This window comes from Capra hircus, chromosome 15 (genome assembly GCF_001704415.2).
Source record: "Capra hircus breed San Clemente chromosome 15, ASM170441v1, whole genome shotgun sequence".
In the NCBI taxonomy this organism is placed as follows: Eukaryota; Metazoa; Chordata; class Mammalia; order Artiodactyla; family Bovidae; genus Capra; species Capra hircus.
This window is the reverse complement of record NC_030822.1, coordinates 44,911,634-44,933,958: the sequence shown is the minus strand read 5'-3', so window position 1 is coordinate 44,933,958 and position 22,325 is coordinate 44,911,634. Positions and strand designations below refer to the sequence as shown.

The following is a 22,325-nucleotide window of genomic DNA, read 5'->3' as shown; positions in this document are numbered from 1 at the left end:
ATGCTTTTCTCAACAGAAATATTTAAAACATGGCAATGCGTGGAAGCCTAAAGATCTATGGCTCATGAATATAGGGTTCTTTTCCATTTGTTCTCCTCACTCCCACTCCAAGGTTTTTGCTAAAAATTGAGGGGGTGGGGGGGGCAATGCACTATAGTTTTGGGATGAGTGAGGAGTATGCCTTTCTTTCAGAAAATAACAGAAGGGCTACTAAAAACTACATATTATTGGGTTGTTTTTAAGAAAGAAAACAAGTGAAAATTGAAGATCTAGCAATTGATGTCCTTAAAAATATGTGTGCTCGCACTTCTCCTAGGAAATCTTTGGGAACGCAGAGGATGCAATGCATCTGAAGTGGTAGATCCCAGGCTCAATCACTTCAAGCAGCCCAGATCAGTGCAGCCTGGAGTGGCAGAAACATTATGCTTTACAGGAGAGTCTGAAATTAACATATGTTGAAAACACTGGATGGGGAAGAACACAAATTGAGCAAGTCCTTGAAGAGGAATTCCAAATACCTGGCTTTGCACGAAGAAGAAATACATCACATACCCTTCCATGAAAAAGGAGACATTTTTCTCCCAAATATGGTAACCATCATATCACGATTAACCTGTGGTTAATCATTTCCTCCAGTGAATGTATGTTCAGGAATCCTTGTGGACTGTGGACAACTGAAATAGCTGTCCTGTTGCATATGCAACCAAGACGGTACCTGTCATCCACCCTCTTTCTCTCAGCCACAGATGAATGCCTATTAAGGTCTCCAGCAACCCTAAGGACAGTCTTGGGACTACATGTTGACTGGAATTCCCACCCTAAGGATTGAGGATCGGCCTGTGTTAACTTTCTGTGAGTATAGCAGCAATGCTATGATAATACAGTGTATGCAAGGTACCAACTCTTTGGGTCCTTTCAAGTATCATGGGGAAAGACCAGTACCAATCAAAAAGCCCTGAAGAAATCCTTCTTATTTCTGGGGGAACAGCCTGGGCTGTAGTTACCCAGGGAAACATAATTTCACACACACACACACACACACACACACACACACACACACACACACACACACACTGTGAGACCTTCCTGACTAGGATGAGCTGAATAAGAAAATTATGGAGAATCCTATTAATGTAAGAACTGAGGGCTTTGAATTATTGCTAAGAGTAAAAGGATTCAGCTTTCAGGTTTTTTTTTTTTTTTCCTTTCACTTTATTCTTTCCCAGGGAACTTTAAAATGAGATAGAAACCACTTAAAAATTTTGAACGTCCTGCGAGTTGTCCTCCTGGCAATTATGTTTGGATTACTTTTACCTTGCTGTTGAATTGCACTGCAGCCTTTGGTTACCTGTATTAGGTACCATAGCTGAGCAAAATCTGAGAGTGGGAAAAAGAACAAGAAAGCAAATTATGACCTTTAGTTATCAAATCTCCTTAGAGTCAATTTAAGGAATGTAGTATTTTGAGTCATTTCCAAGTTTAAATTGCCCACTGGGACTCCAGAAGGATCTACAAAGGAGTAGAGTTTGTTATCTGGGGGGGAGAGAGGGGGGGATAGCTTCCTGAAGGTGGGAAAAGATGGCTTAATAGGGAGCTGACCTCTTCTTCCAAAGGGCCCAGCCATACCCTTGCCTGACCACAGGTGGATGGATGAGTTCAATAAGGTTACAGGACAAGAACTGTGAACACTCAGGAGTGATGCTTGGTTGCCAGTCCTCCTGCTCTGCTAGGGAGGGATTTCAGCAACACCACCTCTGCTGGCCTCACTCCCCACACCTCTAGTCACTTGCCAAGAGGGTAGGGATACATTCGTGAGTTTGGAAGAAGGAACCGGGTATACTCAGCTTAGCGCCTGCCTCTCTTCTCTAAGGAAGCGTCCCTCTGACCTGACCTTTGCCACAAGATAGGTACTTGTGCCTCAGGTGAGGTCTGAAGTTGCCCAGGTCTGCCTGGCACTGGGAGGGGAAACTTAGGGGTGAGATGAAGTTTTAAGTTCACGCAGCCACAGAGTCAGAGATAAACTCACGAACCAGTTCTATTAGAAGAAAGGTGATATTTTAAACTAAAATAAATATTGATTGATGGGATGAATATAAAACATCTATCCACATGAAGCTGAGTCAAGAAATTTAAAGGTGCAGGTGAGAGGTAATTTATTCCATAGAGGCCCCTAGAAGTCGTCTCCAAGTAAATCAACTTCTGTTAAGTCTCTTCTCTTACCTCCCACACAGCTAATCCTTTAAGCCAAGAAAGTCTAATCCTTAATACTCATTAATTTTCCATTGGTGACTCCTAACAGGTAAGCCTTAAATTTCTATGCCCACCAAGTAGTTAAATTATCTCAGTAAATAATTAGTAATTAGGTGATTAGGAGGCTCTTTTTAGCAAAGCCTGTTGTTAGCGTCTCTCAAGGTAGCTAGGTCTCTAGTGAGTAAAGCTACTAACACAATCAGAAGTGTGCCACCAATTAGTCCTGTGTTGTCTTATTTAATGCCGACAACAACCCACTGTCGAGATGAGGAACTGAGCAAAGTAACTGGCTCCAAGTTTGCAGATCCAGTAAGCAGCACAGTCAGGATTTGAACCCTAATGCCTCCAAATGCCATGCTCAATTCACCACTCCACAAGGCTCACATTCATAGATGTATATGTTTATCAAGATTAGAAGAAACCTTGCAAGTCATTAAATCCAACCTCCATCTACTGCCAATGCCCTTCCTGGCATGACTCAGGGATGGGAAGTTTCTAAGACAGACCTTTTACTATGGGGCAGCCCTATTGCTTTGCCAACTCCTTTCTTTCATGTAATGTCCTATAAATTCGTTTCCTCTCTTTGGAGGTAACACAGTGTCCATTCTTAAATTAAGCATCCCAGCGCCTCCACCTAATCCCCACATATCTTAATCTTTGCCCATACTCATCCTTCTAGGGACCTCCCTGAGCACAATCATTGGCAATAACACATCTAGGATCTGGAGCTTGACATAACATTCCAGGATGGAGCAGACCAATGCAAAGTAGTGCTGGGTTATCACTGCCCTCTTTTCAAGCACCATTCTACCATGTATTGTGATTTGTGGTGGAAAGAGCACCGTTTCTCTGCTTAAGAGCCTACGTGGCTCCCTTGTACACAAAAGGAATTTTCCCAAATTGCATTTCCTAAAACACCAGTATCCCAGAATAAGTGAATGGGTGTTTTAAGAATAAAAAAAGATCTGTAACTATGTAAGTTTGGAACACACTGCTTAACATTCATGCATTAATAAATCTTTATTGGATGCCTACTGTGAGCAGATATATATTAGTGAACAAAACAAACCAAAATCCCTGTTTATGGAAACTGCAGGTCAGACAAGAAATACTATGAACATGTGAGGACCTTTAAGAAGACTCACAATAGCATGTCATAAGAGAAATCCTAATACAAAGAAATAAACTTAATTTTAATTATGTCAAGATGATAAAGAATAAAGAATCTGCCTGCAGTGCCAGAGACATGAGTGTGATCCCTGGTTGGTAAGATCCCCTGAAGGAGAAAATGGCAACCCACTCCAGTATTCTTTCTTGGGAAATCCCATGGATGGAGGAGCCTGGCAGGGGCCCTCTGGGGGCCCATGGGGTGGCAAGAGTCAGACATAACTTAGTGACTAATAACAGCAACTGCAAACATAGGATCCCAGTATAATTACTAACTTCTAGAGAACAGTATTTTAGTCACCTGTTTAGGAAACACATGCTCACAACACTGAACACAGATTACCCTGCCTTCAGGTGGTATATCTCTTTATGTCACCACTGTCCTGTTTGGAAACTTTCTAATGTAAAAAGAAGCTAAAGATCAGCCAAGAAATATTATAAGCACAGCAAGCTCAGCCCATAGGAGGGATTAGAGGACACCATGGGACATGTGGGAAGGAAGGGAGGAGTTGTCATGAAACTAACAAACACACAGAGGAATGGAGGACAGACACTGCCCCCTCCACCAGGGGAGGGGGATCAGTGAGGGACTCAGTTCTAATACAGGAGCAGTTGATACCACAGCTCTCAGGCTGAGCATCAGTGATGCAGGTGGGCAGATCTGAGGATGGGGCAGGATTCAGGCAGGGAAGCAGAAGGGTTACCAGGTCCAAACTAGCAGCACAATCCATCTATGAATCTGAGACAAGGTGCTGGGATCAGGAAGGGACTTTACTGGAGAGCCGGCTGACTGAGAAGATGGTAGGGTAGCACTGAAAAGGGGATCAGAATGGATCCAGGTGCCCCAGGAAATCAGATACATAGTCCGCAATGCCCAGGTAGGTTCCTGACAGCCTAAGGAGCTTTTCCGCAGGATTCTATGATCTAGAGAATCAAAAAGACATCCTACCCTTTGCCTGCGAGTAGAAACAGCTAAGGACTGACTGCTTGCAAACCCTGCTGGCTTCTGTTCACAATGCAACAGAACTCTTCCACTTCAGCCCTTTTACGTGAGCCTGGTACTGCCAGGCAACAAAGCATTGAAATAGCATTAAAAGCATCAACAGGGACCTGGGCTCCTGCTCAGGCATCCCTCCAGGCTCCCCTCGTCCCTACCACCGACTTCAACACCCTTGCTCGTCACTTCTCCAACTTCTTCACCCACTTTAGCTCCCATGTTCCAGTGGGTCCCTCTGGACTTGATGGTTCTTGATGGTTTCATTTGGGACACTGGTCCCAGCTTGAACTACTACCTGACCATACATGTGACTATCAGCATTTGCTCATCAGCTTTAAGCACCAGAGCCCTGGTCCTTCCTTCCCCCGGTCCCAGGCTCTGGGGACCGGGAGAGTGAACTTCACAGACCCTTCTGGGTTGCACAGGGCCAGCTACCCTGATCAGCAAGTGAGCCACATCAGAAGGGCCTGTGCTGTGTACAAAACGAGCCAGACACACAGGAAAAAAAGAAAGGAAATGCTGGGTTAGGTAAAAAGGCTGAGTTTGGATAGAAGCCGATACGGGAAGGGATTTGTTATTTGTGGAAAGCTTTTACTTGATGGTGGGAAAGAATGGCAAATATGTAACACAATATTTCTGTAACTATAAATAACACGTAAATACCTTTCCTAATGAAAACCGTATGGAATCAGCTTTTCTGGGAGGCTTTTAAAATAGGAAAAGGCAAGAGAAGGAAATAACACATATTTAAACTATACTATGAGCTAAGTGCTTTTCGAATGTTGTTTACGTAGTCTTCTCACTTTACTTCCGGGGAAGATTTTCACTTTATAGATGAGGAAAGGGAGGCTACGAGATTAAGGAACTTGACCAAGGTCTCAGATGAACCACAGTGTGAAAGTAGATGTCAGGTTCCAACGCCTCCGTTCTTTCTGGAATCAAGCACCAGACTGTCTGAAGGCAGGAGCTAGACTATCTGACCTTTCTAGATTCTTCTCTATTGCCAGGATATCCAGAATTGACTTGCTCCCTGCAGGTGCCTTAAGTCTTTGGGGACAATGAAGATTCATTGTGTGCGCTGTGAACAATAATTCAACAGAGAAGATTTAAGGTGGTGGGAGCAATACTGAAAGTACAATTAGGAGATGGTGTGCTCTGCCACCGCCTTGCTGTGTGACCTTAGATCAGTTTTGGCCCTCTCTGGGCTCCAATTTTCACATCTGGAAAATGCAGAGCTGGGCTAGATGGTCAGCAAGCCTTTGCTCAGCTCTGACAGTCCTGTCTCTAAGGTGTTGGAGTTCACTTTGGCAGTCTGAGAAGGATGGCCCCCAAGAAAGGCCGCTCCAGAGCTTCTCCAAGCCTAGCAGAGCCCACTCAGCCCTCCTCCACGCCCAGCCGGCACTGACCTGCACCTCCCGGGTCAGGGCCAGCTCCAGCAGCTGGCCAAAGTGCTCGCCCAGAGTGCTCAGGGTCTCACTCACACAGGCCTTCATCGACTTCAGGACGTGCTCATTCTCCACCTGGAGGCACCTAGGGAAAGAAACCCTCGATGGGCCACCGGAAGGAGCAGGCAGTCAGCCCAGAGCCATTTCTGGGGCCAAATCTGGGCCTGTCATAGGCCTGGTGGTGGTGCAAGTGGCCTGGGAAGAGGATATTGGCTCCAGGGGAGTCAGAAATGGAAATATTCCAAGACCGGCTCATCCTCTGGCTTCCTAGCATTCCGAGAAGAGCTGGCCTAAAGTGGAAGCTAACAGTGCAAGTCACCAGGAAGAAAGGCCACCCAAAAGTGGCTAAATCCATACCTTTGGGCTTCTCCCTGGGAGAAGCAGCCATCAGTGTCTAGGGATGGGGGATGAGAGCTGCAGGGGAGGGCTGCTGGTGTGCCGTGCTCACTCTGAAGGTGTATCGCAATGCCCGTGCCCCTTTAAGAAATGGCTGCCTGCAGCGGTGCAGACAGGAGCCTTGAGGATTTTCTCCTCACCCAGGAAGATCAAGATTAAATCCACCCTTCAGGCCTGAGAATGTTTCATGCTGGGAGTCTGAAGAGCCCACACAGCCCTAGGACTGTCAAGTTCCAGGTTTTTCTTCCAGGGCCTGGGGGCTGTAAAGTGTGAGGGAGAGTGTCAACACACTCTTGGGTGTGCAAACAGACCAGGTTGAGTGTGTGTATGTATCTGAGTGTCGCTGTGGGTTTATGTATGTGGGATATGGAGAAGGTGTGAATGTACTGTGATTGTGTGAGCGGTCAGTGTGGATGTGAGGATAAGGTGTGTGTGTGTCTCGCCCATGGAGATCAGGGGGCTTCTCAAAGCTGTGAGAAACCTTTCCTTGCTACCAACCCTCATGAGTCCTCTTTCTTCCTATGGCCGGGCCTCTCCTCTGCCTTCTACATTCTCCCATGCCTGAAAACAGAGCAGAAAATCTCCAGGGAGTCTCTTAAGGTTGCTGATAAAAGTCAACAAAAGGAAGCTCCCAGGCCACCACCAGCCCTGCCCAGCCACACTGTTCCCATGGAAGGAGACAGACGCCAGCACCTTCCTCTGCCTAAGGATGGCAGACGCAGTCCAGATTCACCCAGGGGCCAGATTTACCTCTCTGTGACCGCTGACAGCTCTGAACACTTCTCCATTAGCAGCTTCTCAATCTGCAGAAAAATAGATCAGTTTTATTCAATTCAATAAGCATTGGTCGAAGACCAACTGCTGAGCTGGGCGCTCTGGGGCATAAAGATGAAGAATCAAATCATCCGATTTGGAAAACAGGCACATAAACTACAACCGTGCAAAATAGATGGCAACAGAGTTCATCATCAGCTGCTCTGGGAGCTCAAGGAAAGAAAACTGAACGATTAACTATGCTGGGGGATCAGGGAAGTCTCGGAGAGGAAGGGGCATTTGAACTGGGTTTCAAAGAGTGAAGAGAAGTATACTATGCAAGGGGAGCAAGGAAAAGGGTAGAGAACTAAGGTGCAAAGTGATGCCAGAGGAAACAGATATAAAGGGGGATTTTCAGTGGTTCACTCTGGACCTGAAGAAGATTCAGAATCATGAATTAGATTTCTAATTTCTTTAAATTAGAAAGCTGTAGGTTGAATCCCATTTATACCATTCACTGCATAACTTTGGGCAAGTTACTTAGACTCTCTGAGTTTCTATTTCCACATATATAAAATGAGGATACTAGCTAATATTTTTAATTAATTTAATTAGAACTCAGTCATCACAACAGAGCTATGAAATAAATTCTATTATTATACTCATTAGGATGATGGAACTGGGGCACAGAGAAATTAAGTAACTTGCTGAGGTCACACAGCAGACAGAACTGAAATTTGAACCCAGAGAGTCTGGCATTAAAGTGGGTGTATTTAGCCATTTCAGTGTCTTGCACTGTGGCCTCACAAGTTACTGTGGCCTCACAGGTTGTGTAAGTTAAATGAGGTGTGTATAAGAATATCTAGCACAATTCCTAGCACAAAGCAGATACTCAGTAAAGGTCCTCAGTGTCTTCCCTGCTTCATTGGAAGGGGAGGAAGGTCCCTGGGGCAGGAAGACTTCAGACTCTAAGCAATTCAGACCCACTCCCAGTTCTGAGTGCCCACCCATGCCCAGGCCAGGCAACCGACCTGGCTCATCTCCTGCGAGGAGTTCCTGCTGACAGCGCTGTACTCGCTGACCATGGAGCGGGCATGGCAGGTCAGACGCACGCTCATGCTGTGGACACGCGCCCAGCGGTCCTGGGCCAGCTTCTGCCCGATCCTGCGCAACTCAGTGCTGATGACCCAGCCCCGCTTGAGCAGCAGCTGCAGGGGGTCTCCAGGGCCAGGGCCACCTGCCAGGATGAGGTCACCCTGTACATCCTCCTCCAGGCTGATGGGCTTCGCCTGCAGGACACACATGCACTCACACTCCGTCATGAGCTTCAGGTCCTCCATCCAGCGCTGGACTGAGTCCACTTGCATCAGGTGCAGCCTGCAGCCAGGGAACAGCATCATGAAGGCTATTAGCACTCCTCAAGTTCCAACAGTTTCAATCCCAAGCCATCTGATGTTTCCTAAACACCTACTCTATGCTCATCACTGTTTCTTGCATTCACTTACCTTAAACTTCTTGCTCCTCATTGTGCCCATCTTATAGATAATAAGATGTTTTGAGGGCAGATGACCAGGCAAACCAGGCCATGAAGTCTGACAGAGTAACACATAATTTTTACAATAAGAAGAAAACAGAAAAACCTTAAGTATCAAATACTGGTTATGTCAAATAAGCTATAGTACAGCGACATAGTTAAATAATGTGAACCTATTTAAAATAATGCTTTCCAAAAGTGTATAGCACTAATAAACACAAAGTATGCAATCAGTATGCAGAAATGTAAACACAACTATTATAACTATGTTAAAAAGCTATGTCTAGAAAAATATTTAAAAGGAATATTAAAATGCTAGTGGTTCTTTATGGGTGGTGAAGTGAAAAAAATTTTTCAATTGTTTTCAACTTTTCTCTAACTTCTAAATTTTCTATCATAAGCATATATATGACTTTTTTTAAAAGCTAGATATTTTTCTTTTTGTTTTTTCTTACTTTATGGCTTCACCATGAAGCATGTGGGATCTTAGTTTCCCAGCCAGGGATCAAACCCACCCCCTTTACTTTGAAAGCATGGAGTCTTAACCACCCAGTTGCCAGGAAGACCCATACTACATTTTTAATGGAACAAAATTAACTCTATTTAATACAACAGCATAAGAATATCAATTAGATCCTAAGATCTTTGTCAAATAAAGTTCACTCTAAAATCACTTAGTCAAATAATAGTAAGTAACATCAGATCATTAACGAAGCTTTGAGCATTGGTTGAGTGAATTACATTTAATAGCATGTAACTGCCAGGCACTGTGGGAAAAGTGGAGATCAACATGCCAAGCCTCCCCTCTCCTGGAGTTTCTGATCTGCCTACAGAAACAAGACACATTAACGAGAAGTTAAAAAATAATAGACTTCAACATCATTTGAAAGTTACGACAGAAAAAGATATGCACAGCTAAACTTTAAGGCTGGGTTTGAGTCCCTTAGCCCTTGGTTTGTGACAGGCTTCCAACTAGCCTTTTGTCATGCATCTTACCTGCCTCCAGTCATTCATTCATCCCACAAATAAGTACTCAGAGTCTACCACAGGCCAAGTACTGTTCCAAGCCCTGGGCTATAACAACAGGTAGCAAAAAGCCATTTCCTTTGTGAAAGTTACGTTCAAGTGAGAGGACAGTCAACTTTCAAAGCAATTTCCAAGATAAATAAGCAATGTATACTAGAGTAGTAACTGCCATGAAGGAAAAGAACAGGAAAAAAGGCTGGAGAGTTGTGGAGGTGGAAGGGGAGTAGTTATTGCATTGTAAAAATAAGTGAGTCAGAGAAGGCTCACTGAGAAAGGGGCTTGTAAGCCAAGATTTGAAGGACAGGAGGGAGTGAGCCATGTGGATATCTGGGGGCAAATTGTTTCAGGGAGAGAAAACAGCAAGAGCAAAGGCCCTGGGGCACACAATGTCTTTGAGATGTGTGAGAAATAGCAAGGAGGCCAGAGTTAGCCTGACAGGGAGACAGACGGAGGATTTGAGGTGAGAGCAGTGGAGGCTGGAGGTGGGCAGACCCTAAGGAGTTGTGTAGGACAAGATGAGGACTTGGCTTTTAATCCGAGTTATCATAGCACCCAGAAAGCAAGGAGGACAGTAGATAGGTGGGCCCAAGGTACCAAGGAGGACTGAAATGATGAAGGCATGCTCCAATTATCATGGCTAAAATCACATCTTCATTTTTAATGAGAAGGAGTACTGTCTCAGTGATGCAGCTGTCTATAAGGCTTTTAAATGTAATTTTTAACTACAAGACTTATACTTCTGCAAATTATACATGTGGTTCCTTACAGCTTTTTAAACTGTTAAAAATAAGAGCTTATCAATGACCTTTCTTTCTCCCTCTCCCTTCATGAAAAATAGCTATTATATTTTGTGAAGAATTTGAATAGAAGATAGATGGATGAAAAATCGCTTTATGGATATACCACAATTTATTAAACATTTCCCACTGTTGGGCACTCATTTGTTTCCGGTTCTTGACCACTACAGACACCATTATACATGGGCTGTTACATATTGGTATCTTCCTTCTGTGCCACAGACCCCAGGAGCAGGAGCGAAGTTCAGTAAGTTGCCACATTAGTTCCCCAAAGAAGCAATGCATTCCCCAACAATGCAGGAGAACTTTCTATACATATATGTTGTTATTCCCCTATGTGAGTCCCCCCTACCAACCACCTCCTTCCACAAGTTAAAATTCCCAAGGCTCAGATGGGGAGCTTCCTAGATCTGGCCCCAGCCTCCCTTTCTACATACCTCCCTTTTCCATCTTCCCTCCAGTCTTAGCACTATCACCATAAACACACTACACTCAGGGCATACTCAACCTCCCTGTTTCCCAAACACGGCAGTCTTTTACAATCCATCACCCTGCCTTGCACAGATAGTTCCTTAGATCAGAATCTTTTTTCTTTCTTCTAGACCTGGCAAGCTCCTATTCACCCTGTGATAGTGGACTCTGATGTTACTTTCTCTGAAAAGCTTCAGTCAGAGTTCATCAGCTGCCCCCCAGCATCTCCCACCTCCCCATGCTTCCTCCATTGGAGCCTAATAACATTCTATTGCGATTTGTGTATCTGTCTGCACTCTGCACATCCTATGAGGGACAGTCCCTCATATCTGGTTTATCACCAGTGCCTGACAGATCCCAGCTCCACCTAGAATGAGTGGCAGGCATCGACTGCCCTACCTCTGCAGGGGGACTAAACACGACTCCGCCACTCCACCTCCCAGGGAAGGGCCCCAAGAACAAGGTCAACTGACAAAAACATGCACAACCTGAAAACTGAGAATTATGTTTTATTTGACAGACAAAACTGAACACTTCAAGTCTGGGAGGTAGCCTTTCAGAATAGCTCCAAGGGACTGCTCCAAAGAGGTAAGGAAGGAGCCAGGATATATAGGGGGTTTTGCAACAAAGGCCAAGTAGTCAAAAGATCAAAACATTACTGTTAAATAAAGAAAACCAGACACCTCAAGTTCTCGAATATAGCACTTTTTATGTATAGGAAGATGCAGGACTCAGGACTTCCTGAAATCGTTCTTTTGATATGCATCTCAGCTATCTAGCTATCTAGGGCTGGTACCTTGTTCTTTTCCATCCTGAGTTCCCCCAGGGCAGCCCACTGGCTGCAGACTGAGGCTGCAAAGGCTGAGGGCTTGGCAGCAGGTGGCCCGTTTGTCTCCATTCTGAGTTCCCTCAGGGCTCACCTTCAGGGGCGGCTATAGCGGCTTGATGACTGCAGTATCCTTTGTTTACTGATACACTGGCAACATTTTTCATTCATGACAATAGGATAAGAAAGGGGATATAGGAGACGGAAAAATATATGCCCATCATGTTCTAGAGATACAGACCTGGAGGCAAACTGACCTCGGGCTTTTAAGGGGCAACAAATAAACCAGTCAGTCACTCACTGACTTATTCTCTCCATAAATGCTTAGGAGGGGACATCTGTTGTTTTTGTCTTCCCAGCACCCTCCCTCCTTCCATCAACTGCAAAGGCAAGCTACACTAGCTGCCTGGCTTCTTGGTGGGGCAATGTAGGCTTCAGCATTTCCCTCCTCTTTGGGCGGGCCCCTGCTCCCAAACATAAAGTGGTCCCCCAGAAGCCCTGTCTGCATTGTGTGAAGATGCTCTTCATCACAGCTGGTGGTTAATCCATGGGTGGGCCCCTGAACCAAGCTGCACCAATCCAATTCCCTCTCCCTAAACTATGAGACTTAGAACCAAGAGTTAACAGACTGCAGGTACCGGATGTGAGTTACTTTCATGACAGCAACTTCAGCTGTTCCATGAGGAACTCCAGCATCAACTGGAGACTGGGGAACAAGGCCCAGAGTTAATCTTTATTGCTTACAACCAAAAGAATCCTTTCTGAAGCACAAGTTCACAGATAATTAAGCAGAGTTCAGTCAGTGCCATCCCTTAGAAAAACGGTTTTCGGGGAGCCGTTCGTTCCAGTTGGAGATCAGGGTCGGTTCATGCAGAAGGTGGCTTTAGAGCTGGGTAGGGCTGGGACACAACTTAGCAACAGAGTTGGAACGCCTAAAGACAGTGGCAGCATCTTCCAGGGTGCAGCAGACAACAGGACAATGAGTGGGTCAGTGGGGTTAGAGTTAAACATTCTGGAAGAGAGGGAGCAAAGAGAGGGGAAAGCTTGGAGAAGGAGGAAAGCCCTGAGTTTGAGAAGCTTTGAAGCCAGAGTAGGGGTTGGGCATTTATGCTGAAAGCCCCGAAAAGCTATTCAAGGGCAGCAGGCTAGGCAACAATGGGCAGAGACCAGTGGAGTTGAAAGATTCCTACCTAAATCACAGCAGCTGGGACCAGCACCCAGCACAAAGGAAACCCACAGTGCTAAGGTGGGCTCTTGGCTCATCTCCCCATGGAAGAGCTCTGGGGTCCTCAGGGGGAGATACTGACACTCCTTACTTCTGGTCTGGGTGGGAAAGGGCCGCAGAAGAACCAGGTAGAGAGAAAAAGAGAGACTAAGCCACCACTTGCCAGTGACTTGGGCCCATTCCACAAGGGAACCTCCTTTCTGATAAGCCATGTTGATAGCATGTACTCCTGATATGATGAAGACATTTCACCTCTGTCACTTTTTCCCTGAAACCCATCTCAGTCTGATGAGATCCCCAAACCAAGATTTTCATCACTCCCCACTTCCTCCCCAACTTGCATGGAGGTTATAACTCAGTTCTTGCTCTTTAAGGTCTTTAAAAATTAGAAGGAAAGTGGGATTTCAGACGCTTTGCTGATTAAAATCCTAGTTGATTTATCACTCTGCTGGTAAGAGAAATGGAATGACAAAACTATTGATTTCCCCGGTGTTTGTATATTTGTGTCTGTGTGTGTCCCTGTTGGCAGATATGAACTCATCTGGGCATCTGTCTATATCATCTGTGTGCTGGTGTCTGGGTGAGAGTCTGTGTATCCCTACCTGAGTCAATACTCAGTAGAGTTTGTGTGTTTACTGGTCTTGTGTCAGAGAAACTTGAAGATTAAAAACGGATGGGGGTGGTGTCGGACTTGAGTGTGGGCTGAGACTGATGACTCAGTTCCAAAGAAAAGAGAACAGGAAGTGGAGAAAAAAAAGTAACTTTGCAATGGAGAAACCTGGCAAACACCACATTATCCAAGAGATCAACCTCACTGCTGATAAGCCACATTGATAGCAGGTAGTCTTGACATGCCCTGGAGGAGTGTATGGCAATCCACTCCAGTATTCTTGCCTGGAGAATCTCCATGGACAGTGGAGCCTGGCGGGCTAGAGTTTATGAGATGGCAAAGAGTCAACTGGGTGACTAAACACAGCACAGCTCAGCACAGTTCTGACAGGATGTGAAAAAAGACACTTCAAACTCTGTGAATTTTCCCCTGAAACCTGTAACTCGGTCTCATCATGGGAAAAACAACAGGAAACCAAACTAAGCGTTTGCACACAAACTAAGCACACAGCACGCATGTACAAAAGACCTGACCGACACTCCTCAAAACAGTCAGGGTCACCAAAAGCAAGGGGAGACCGAGAAACTATCATAGACAAGAGGAGACTAAGGCGATGCGGTGATGGCTAAATGTAACAGGATACCCTGGATAGAATCCTGAAACCAAAAAAAAAAAAAAAAAAATTCATGGAAAAGCTAGTGAAATCCAAATAAAGTCTGGAATTTAGTTAATGGTAAAGGACCAATGCTGCTTCCTTGTCGTGACAAATGGACCAAGTGGGTATTAGACAGTAGTCAGAGGAACTGGGTATATGGGATATAGAGAAACTGTGTACTATCTTTGCAACTTTCTGCAAATCCAAAACTATCAAGCAAAAAAATTTTTTTAAGTTTCTTTTTAAAAGATGAGGTTTGGCAGGGAGGTGGAATTCAGATGACAAGCCAAAGGATTTTTCCACCCCATCCCTCTAGAAAGAATTTCACTTCCTGTGCTTCTTCCCCAACCGGAAACACAGGCAGAGACGGTACGTCTCTCTGACTTTGTGTCCCGAGCTTCACAGCAGGAAGCCTTAGTGCATCCAAGCTCCTGAGGGCCAGAAGACGGAACCTGGCTACAAAGCTGAAGCCGAAGGAGAGAGGGTGTATGGCTCAGCTAGGACACAGAAGTTGTCCTCTCGGTGGGGAGAAACAGGGCAAGCCTAGTTGGCTCTGTCTTCAGTCGACCCCATCACCCACCCTAGAGCCCGGCAACGGCTGGATCCCAGGCCAGACTCTTAGACCTGAGCCTTCTGCACTTAACAATCCCAGGGAGGCCTCACTCTGGCAGCCAGGCCCTCAGGCTGGCTCAGGAAGATCCTGATTCTTCCTTAATTGCCTGAACAGAGCCTGAAGCAGAGTTTCCTCAGACAGAACAGCCTATTGTGTAAAGGCCTTGAGCATAAGAGGAGCTTCCGCAGGCCCAGGCCAACAAGGTTTGCATGTCTGCACACGGTGGTAGAAAGAGCTGGCCCTGCTACTCATAATCTGTGAGAGGGACTGAAGCCAGGCTGGCCTTGCTGCTGCTTTCTTCCCCCTTTTCTGATATTTTTATTGAAGTAACATACATATTTGTTGTTGTTGTTCAGTCGCTCAGTCGTGTCCAACTCTGCCACCCTATGGACTACGGCACACCAGGCCTCCCTGTTCTTCACTATCTCCCAGAGTTTGCTTAAACTCATGTCCATTCAGTTGGTGATGCCATCCAATCAGCTAGTCCTCTGTTGCCTCCTTCTCCTCCCTTCCTCAATCTTTCCCAGCATATATATTTAGAAGCAAACAAACAATATCAAGCTGAAGTTTGATGACTTTTCATAAAATCAATGTACCCTGGTATCCTAAAACAGACAAAGAAATAGAGCACTAGCGGCATTCCAGAAGTCACCCTTGCACCCCTTACTGGTCACTCCTCAACCACAATAACCAGTGTCTTGACCCTCACAACATACATTAGCCTTCTTAGTCAGTTTCTTAACCTCTCGGAGCTTCAATTTCTTCATCTGTAAAACTGAGATAATAATAGAACCTGCCACACTGAGTTGATGGACAGATTAAATGGTGAACACGAAAGGCCTAGGACATTGCATAACACAAAGGAGATGCTCAAAAATGCTCATTCTCTTGGCTGCCCTTCCCCACATGCAACACTTTAGCACCTCTAATAACTATAATGATGGCAAGAATTTAGTGAGCACAGAGCTGTGCTGAGTATTTTACATGAATTATTTGACTTACTCCTCAGGACAACTGTCTGAGCTGGGTCTTATCATCATCCCCATTTTACAGATGAAGAAACTGAGATGCAGAGAAGTAAAGTCACCCAGGTCAAAAGCAGTAAACCCTAGTCTCTCTGGTTCCAGAGTCTGTTCTTCACTGCTATGCTTCACTGCTTCACATTCTGCCCACCCCTTCATAAAATGTGAAGAGCAGACAGCAGGATGAGATGCCTCAACCCAGGAAGATAAGCGGGGCTATTTTCTCCAGGAAGAACTTCAGGGACTGCTTATTGGCAACAGGAAGATGAAGGGAAACTGTGAGCCACTGGCTCTGCCTAAAGCTCTGGGTAGCGGGAAGACCAGGATCACGGGCCCCAGAGAGGGAATTGCTGCTTTCGGGCCAAACCCACTCCTGGCTGCGCAGTTCCAGGAGCTGCCTTCCCGGGTGACAGCCTCAGAGATGAGGACAGACAAGGGGCGCTTGTGGGGCAAGAAGAATCTGGTTTTCTTTAAGAATGAGCTTAAAATAACTTCTGTTTCTAGAGATTGTTTAAACAGATACCTCCTCTTTCTCTCCCGCAGCAACCAAACACACAGAGAAGAATAAAAGAGCAGATAGTAAGCCCATGGATCCTTGCCTCCTGCCTCCTCCTAACCCCACTCCGTGGCTCATCCCCAGGCCCCAACAAGCAGGCACATCCCACTCAGGTCCAAGGCCAACTCTGACCAGGGAAGGGAGGACATTGGAGGCTCTGGCCTACCAGCAGGTAGAGGTCAAAATGGGTTGATGATAAAGGCATGTATATACCTACAAAGCCTGACTTTGCTCAGCTTGCTTTGCCTCCAAGTTACTCAAGTTACAACTAACCCATTGGGATAATATATAATCACATTAAATAAATAAATTAAATAGATAACTGGGTAGAAAGCAGCTCTGAAGTCAAGGGGAAAGAGAAAGTAGACAAAATCCACCAGTTATGACTAACATTTATTGGACCCTTACTGTGCCCCATAGCTGTACAATTATCATGTAGTATTTTATTTTCACAGTAACCTGGTTAAGTGAATGTTCTTATTGCCTTTACTTTACAGATGAAAATAGAGGTGCACGACACTTACAAGACTTAAGAGAGCCAGAACTCCATGCAGGCTGCCTGATTTCATAGGCTATGTGCACATTGGCCATCCTAAAGTGTTTCTCCACCTGTCTCTCTTGTTCACTAGACTTTGAGACTCCCCTCAAGAGTAGGCACTTTCTGATTTATCTCAGCATCACCAGTACCCAGCACACAGCAGGTATTAATAAATACTTATTTGAATCAGGTAAACCAAAGCGTTCCTGGAAAACAGATTATGAGCCTTGCTATGCCAGCCAGAAATATTTCCAGAAATTGCAGAATGTCATGCAAGATAGCCATGAGTGCCCTGACTGGGAACATAGACCGGAATCTATGACATCACTCCATCTCTGTTCTGGGGCTATATTTCAGACAATGTGTACTCTGTCTTTGGCTTAGATGTCAGAAAAAGTGTAGATCAACCTATGGCTAAAATTTGAGTTTGACCAAGTAATTGGTTACTACAAAAGACATTATAAAAAAGTTTTGTGTTTTAAATAGAAATACTTAAAGCAGATGTCAGCAGAATCAGAGGGACCTTTGTAAAAGGCATTGTGCAAACATTCTTATATTCCATGAAGCAATGCTCTGATTGGGTGGAGCTTGAACCCTTACGAACCATTATCCGGATTCTCAGAACTTACAGGCAAATGGCTTTCCAGTGAGGGATGGGGATATATATCTAAGCCTTGGCGAAGTGGCTGAAGGGAGCTCTGAGCTCCCATAGGAAGTGCCTGTCCCCACATGATACCTGTAACAAACATAAAATAGTCTCAACCAGTTTCATAAGATTTAAAACAATCCCTGGTCAATTCAATGAAACGCTACAGATGTTGATCATATACCAGGCTTTGCGCTGGCAACGCTTGCCCTTACACTGCCCAAGAGAAAAACAGACATAAACAAATACAGCCCAACCTCATTCTCATTCCAACATGGTGTACCATAGTATCAAGTATTTCCAGGCAGCCCTAGAGTTCAACTCTTATATATTTCCTCCCTACCCACTAGAAAAAGACAGGTTCAGTCAACCACACGGCAGCATTGGGTCATGCTGTCATCTTTTCTTCCTTCAGCAGACTTCCACGGGGTGTTATTCTAACTGCCAGGCCCTGCCAGGTCCATCCAGCATGGCTGCCTTTCCTTCTGGGCGATGTCATGCTCTCCGATCTCTATTAGACGTCTCGGACTATCACAGTCCCTGCTTCTTCTCTTACTGCTGCGTCTTCTAGGTGCCGCTGTGCCAGCATCAGAGCCTGGCATGACCCTGGGCGTTCCAGGCACCAGGTGGCTTCTGTTGGGTACCACTATGCCCCTCTGAGTATGAACCCTGGAGCTAGACTGCCTGGATTAAGTACTAGTCGGCCACTTGCTAACTACAACTTTGGGAAAGCCTCTTTACGTTTGAGTTTCCTCTTCCTCACTGGCAAGATGGAGTGATGATAGTACCTAACTCCTAGGCATTTTTTGATTAATAAGTGAAAAAAAAATGTATGAATATGTATATTCACCCACATACATATGTATACAACTATATGTAAATATTTGCTTAGAATAATTTCTGATAGGCAATACTGTGTGCGTTCATTATTTCTGGAGTGATTTGAATTAAAGCAGCTGTATTATCAGAACTTAGTTGCTTAAAAGTCAGAGAAATAAGGAAGAATTCTGAAAAGATGACAGTCGTGGCCGCGTAGTTTTTCAGTCACTCCAGTTCCCCATATAAAAACTGGCAGACTAACCAGATAACAGAGCCAAAACCCCGTGGATAATATTTACAACAAAACTAGATGGTAAAGGATTCCTACAAATCTCAAATTGCAAGCAGGTGGGGACGAACCACCTGCAGTTACGAGAGTGTATGAGAAGCAGCAACAAGGAGGCATCTGGAGAGGATTAGAGCTTGGATGAGCCACTGTGTATTTACTGGAAAGGACAGTGTGATGATTTAGGAGTAGTAAGTGGAATCAGAAGGGATTTGCCTGTCTGAGGTGAGTGCAAGGCGACTACTCTAGACTCTTAAAACGGAACCAACAGGAATTCTTCTCCAACAAAGAATCACATTAAGAAGAAACTTTGGGGAGTAAGATCAAAATTGAGCAAGACAGAGGCAACAGAGACAGAGGGGGAGATGTTCAGTCCAACGTGAAGGGCAGAACAGAGCTAGGAAACTTAGAAGGCAGATCACTATGTTTTTGAACCCTATACAAAAACAAAAGAAGATGGAGCTTCTTAGAACAGCTTTCCTAAGTGCACCCCCCCCAAATGTTCATAAAAACTAATTTCACATAGAAATGAGCAACAAAAATTTATTGAAGTATCATCCCATGTATAATTATTTTAGAAATAGAATAAAGAGCAGAATAATAACAATGAGAAAATGCCAGTAGAATGTACTCACAAAACAGAAGGAAATTATAACTTACTATTTCAATAACCATTACAAAAATGAGTTTAAATTTTTAAGAAAATTATAGATACAGAGTATACTACATAAATGAAAACAAGCATACAAAGCATATTCTAGTAAGATTGGACTTTTATTTAAAAGGAAAGAAAATCCTTTGTGCATCTAGAAATAAGTGCATATCAAGCTTGTGTACATGTTAAATTGCTTCAGTCATGTCCAACTCTTTGCGACCCTATTGACTGTAGCACACCAGGCCCCTCTGTCCATGGGGATTCTCCAAGCCAGAATACTGGAGTGGGTTGCCATGCCCTCCTCCAGGGGATCTTCCCACCCCAGGGAGTGAACCCATGTCTCCTGTGACTCCTGCAGAGTCATTATTATTATTCTGCTCTTTATTCTGCAGATTCTTTACTGCTGAGCCACTGGGGAAGTCCATGTTACTTATAAAGGACCGAAATTAGGCTATAATAATATTTTTAGAGCAATCCTTTTTACTAGGAAAAAAAAAAGTAAAGTAACATATACAAAATACTAAGGGAAACCAAGGATTTTATATTTAGCCAAAAGGACGTTCAAGTATAAGGAGGAGCCCTGATTCCTGTGGCAGCAGTGGTGCTGGAAGACAATCACTCAAGAACAATTAAGATAAAATCAATAGGACTTTGATACCAATTCATACAGATGATGAATGACAGGAACTAGTCAAAGAGGTGACCCAGATTTTTGGCTTGAGCAGATGAATGGACAGGCAAAACCAAGAGACAGGAAGGCGGGTTCAGGTTGAGACTAGTTGAATCCAATGGACCTACTGCCTCTCCTTTTGAAGAAGGCCCATCCTTCTCACTGGACTCCCTCCCATCGAACTTCATTCCCCAAAATTCTGGGCACTTCCAGCCTCCATGCAGAGTGTGTGGCCTCCATACCTTCACATGTTCAACTTTGAATATTTATTCAATAAATATTTCCTTAGTGCCTACAATGTGCTGGGAATTCTTCTAGCCACTTGGGATACAGAGTGAAAAAGCCAAAAACCATCCCTGTCCCATGGAAGTTACTTTCTAGCAGGGAAAACAGACAATAGCAATAAACTGTAATAAATTTAAAAGTGCAGAGCCATTGCAGGAGATGCAGCTCCGATTCCTAGGTCTGGTAGATCCCCTGGGGGAGGAAACGCAACCTACTCCAGTAGTCTTGCCTGGAAAATCCCATGGACAGAGGAACCTGGCAGGCTACAGTCCACGGAGTCACAAAGGGTCAAACACAACTAAGGACACACACAGTGCATTAAAAGCAGATAATTTCTTTTCAAAAGATGTAAGAGTAAGTGGGGATGAGATTGTTCATGTGGGAAGCAGAAAGGTAATGCCACTTAAAATAAAGGATCAGGGTAGGACCCATTGAGAAGGTAGGATTTGAGTAAGTGCTTCAGAGAAAACCAACCATGGTTAAATACAGGTACTGGGCATTCCAGGCAGAGGGAACAGATGGTACAAAGACCCTCCACTGGAGTAGGCCTGGGTGTTTGAGAAACAGTACAGAAATAAATATGGCTAGAATGGAGTGAACAAGGGAAAGATCAGTAAGATGTGAGAAGGGACTCAGGCTAGATCCTGGAGGCCCCTGGAAGCCACTGCAGGCACTCTGGGATTTCACTCTGAGTAAACATGAGAATTCCTCCTGAGACATCTGAGGAATCTTGTCATCAGATATCAGCTGGGTCCACCCGACCCCCACGCCATTCTACAACTCAACTCGGAAGAGTTTCTCACGAAGGGTTTTATAGAAACAGCACATAGATTAATTTAGAATGACAACCTCTGCTATGCAGTAAACTATAAATTGTTTACTAAATAGTTAATTTGAGCATAATTATTTATGTAACAAACTATAAATAATTTACAGTATGGTTAGGAGATTCACTTCCAGTACCTCTTTAGTAAGGCACTGGTGAACCAGTGAAGCCCAGCCAGCTGAGACCAAGGAAATGCTGCTCCCTGATCTTGTTCAAATCTTCCAGCATCTTCATCGCCCTGCTTCTGACCGAAGCGGAGCTGCAACAGCACAGGACTTTCTGTGCACTGAGGCTTTTGTGAAAGGGGCAGACAATTCTCTACCTCTCCATCCCTGACCGCACCTAGTTCACATTTTAAGGGTAGAGATGTCCTCATTTTCATTATTCATCCTACCCATTTTGACATATGTGTTCCATAAGTCTTTCTGTTAATTGAACTGTCCAGTATAACAGGGTTAGAGAGTTGATCCCACTTTTCAGATATTCACAGGAGTAATGGCCCACCAATACACCTTGAAGCTAATACCAGGGAGTAATTTGTGAAGGGGACATGGATAATGGCATGAGAGTCACTTTGTCCCATCTGTTTCTCCAGGTTGTGGCTTCCACTGATCTACAGAAGGACTTGAAGGTAGGAAAGAGACTTGGATACATTAAGTCAATTTTAAAAAAATTTGGCCTTGTTCCAAGCATGCTATAAAGGAAATATTTTTTGAGTACCTCTGCAATCCAGGCATATCAAGTGCTTGCAGGTACAGTATCTGTCTTGCAGTTGTTGTCGTTGTTTAGTCTCAGTAGTGTCCGATTCTTTTGCAACCCCATGGACTACAGCCGGCCGGTTCCTCTGTCCATGGGATTTCCCAGGCAAGAATATTGTCGTGAGTTGCCATTTCTTTCTCCAGGGGGGTCTTCCTGCCCCAGAGATCAAATCCATGTCTCCTGAATTAGCAGGCAGATTTTTCACTGCTGTGCCACCAGGGAAGCCTGTCTTGCAGTTTTAGGATGCTATTTTATCATCCCCACTTTTACAGGGGAGGAAAACTGAGGCTCACCCCTCTAGTCTGTCCAGCACCTATGAGTGCACTGCTGTTTTCTCTTTCAGAAAGCCAAAGAGCAGGAATTTGGCTCCAGGTGACTATTTCCAGTCCAGGGAGCCAAGTTCACGTGTACATTTCACAGCTGCCTCCTCTCTGATGATTGCAAGCCCACCTTGTTAACTTTATGAAACCCTGGCATTTTAGATGCCCTCAGAGAATG

The 22,325-nt window shown here is 44.7% G+C and overlaps 1 protein-coding gene across 1 annotated transcript in view; it reads right to left on the bottom strand.

Annotated features, from left to right (window-relative positions):
• INSC (inscuteable homolog (Drosophila)) overlaps positions 1 to 22,325 on the bottom strand; it is a 130,955-nt gene that overhangs the window by 57,525 nt on the left and 51,105 nt on the right. Inside the window, exons 3-5 of the mRNA XM_018059588.1 lie at positions 8,040 to 8,385; positions 7,006 to 7,058; positions 5,821 to 5,944 (exon numbers count right to left, since the gene is read on the bottom strand). Of these exons, the coding sequence (XP_017915077.1) occupies positions 5,821 to 5,944; positions 7,006 to 7,058; positions 8,040 to 8,385 (523 nt within the window). The remainder of the gene's footprint in view (positions 1 to 5,820; positions 5,945 to 7,005; positions 7,059 to 8,039; positions 8,386 to 22,325) is intronic.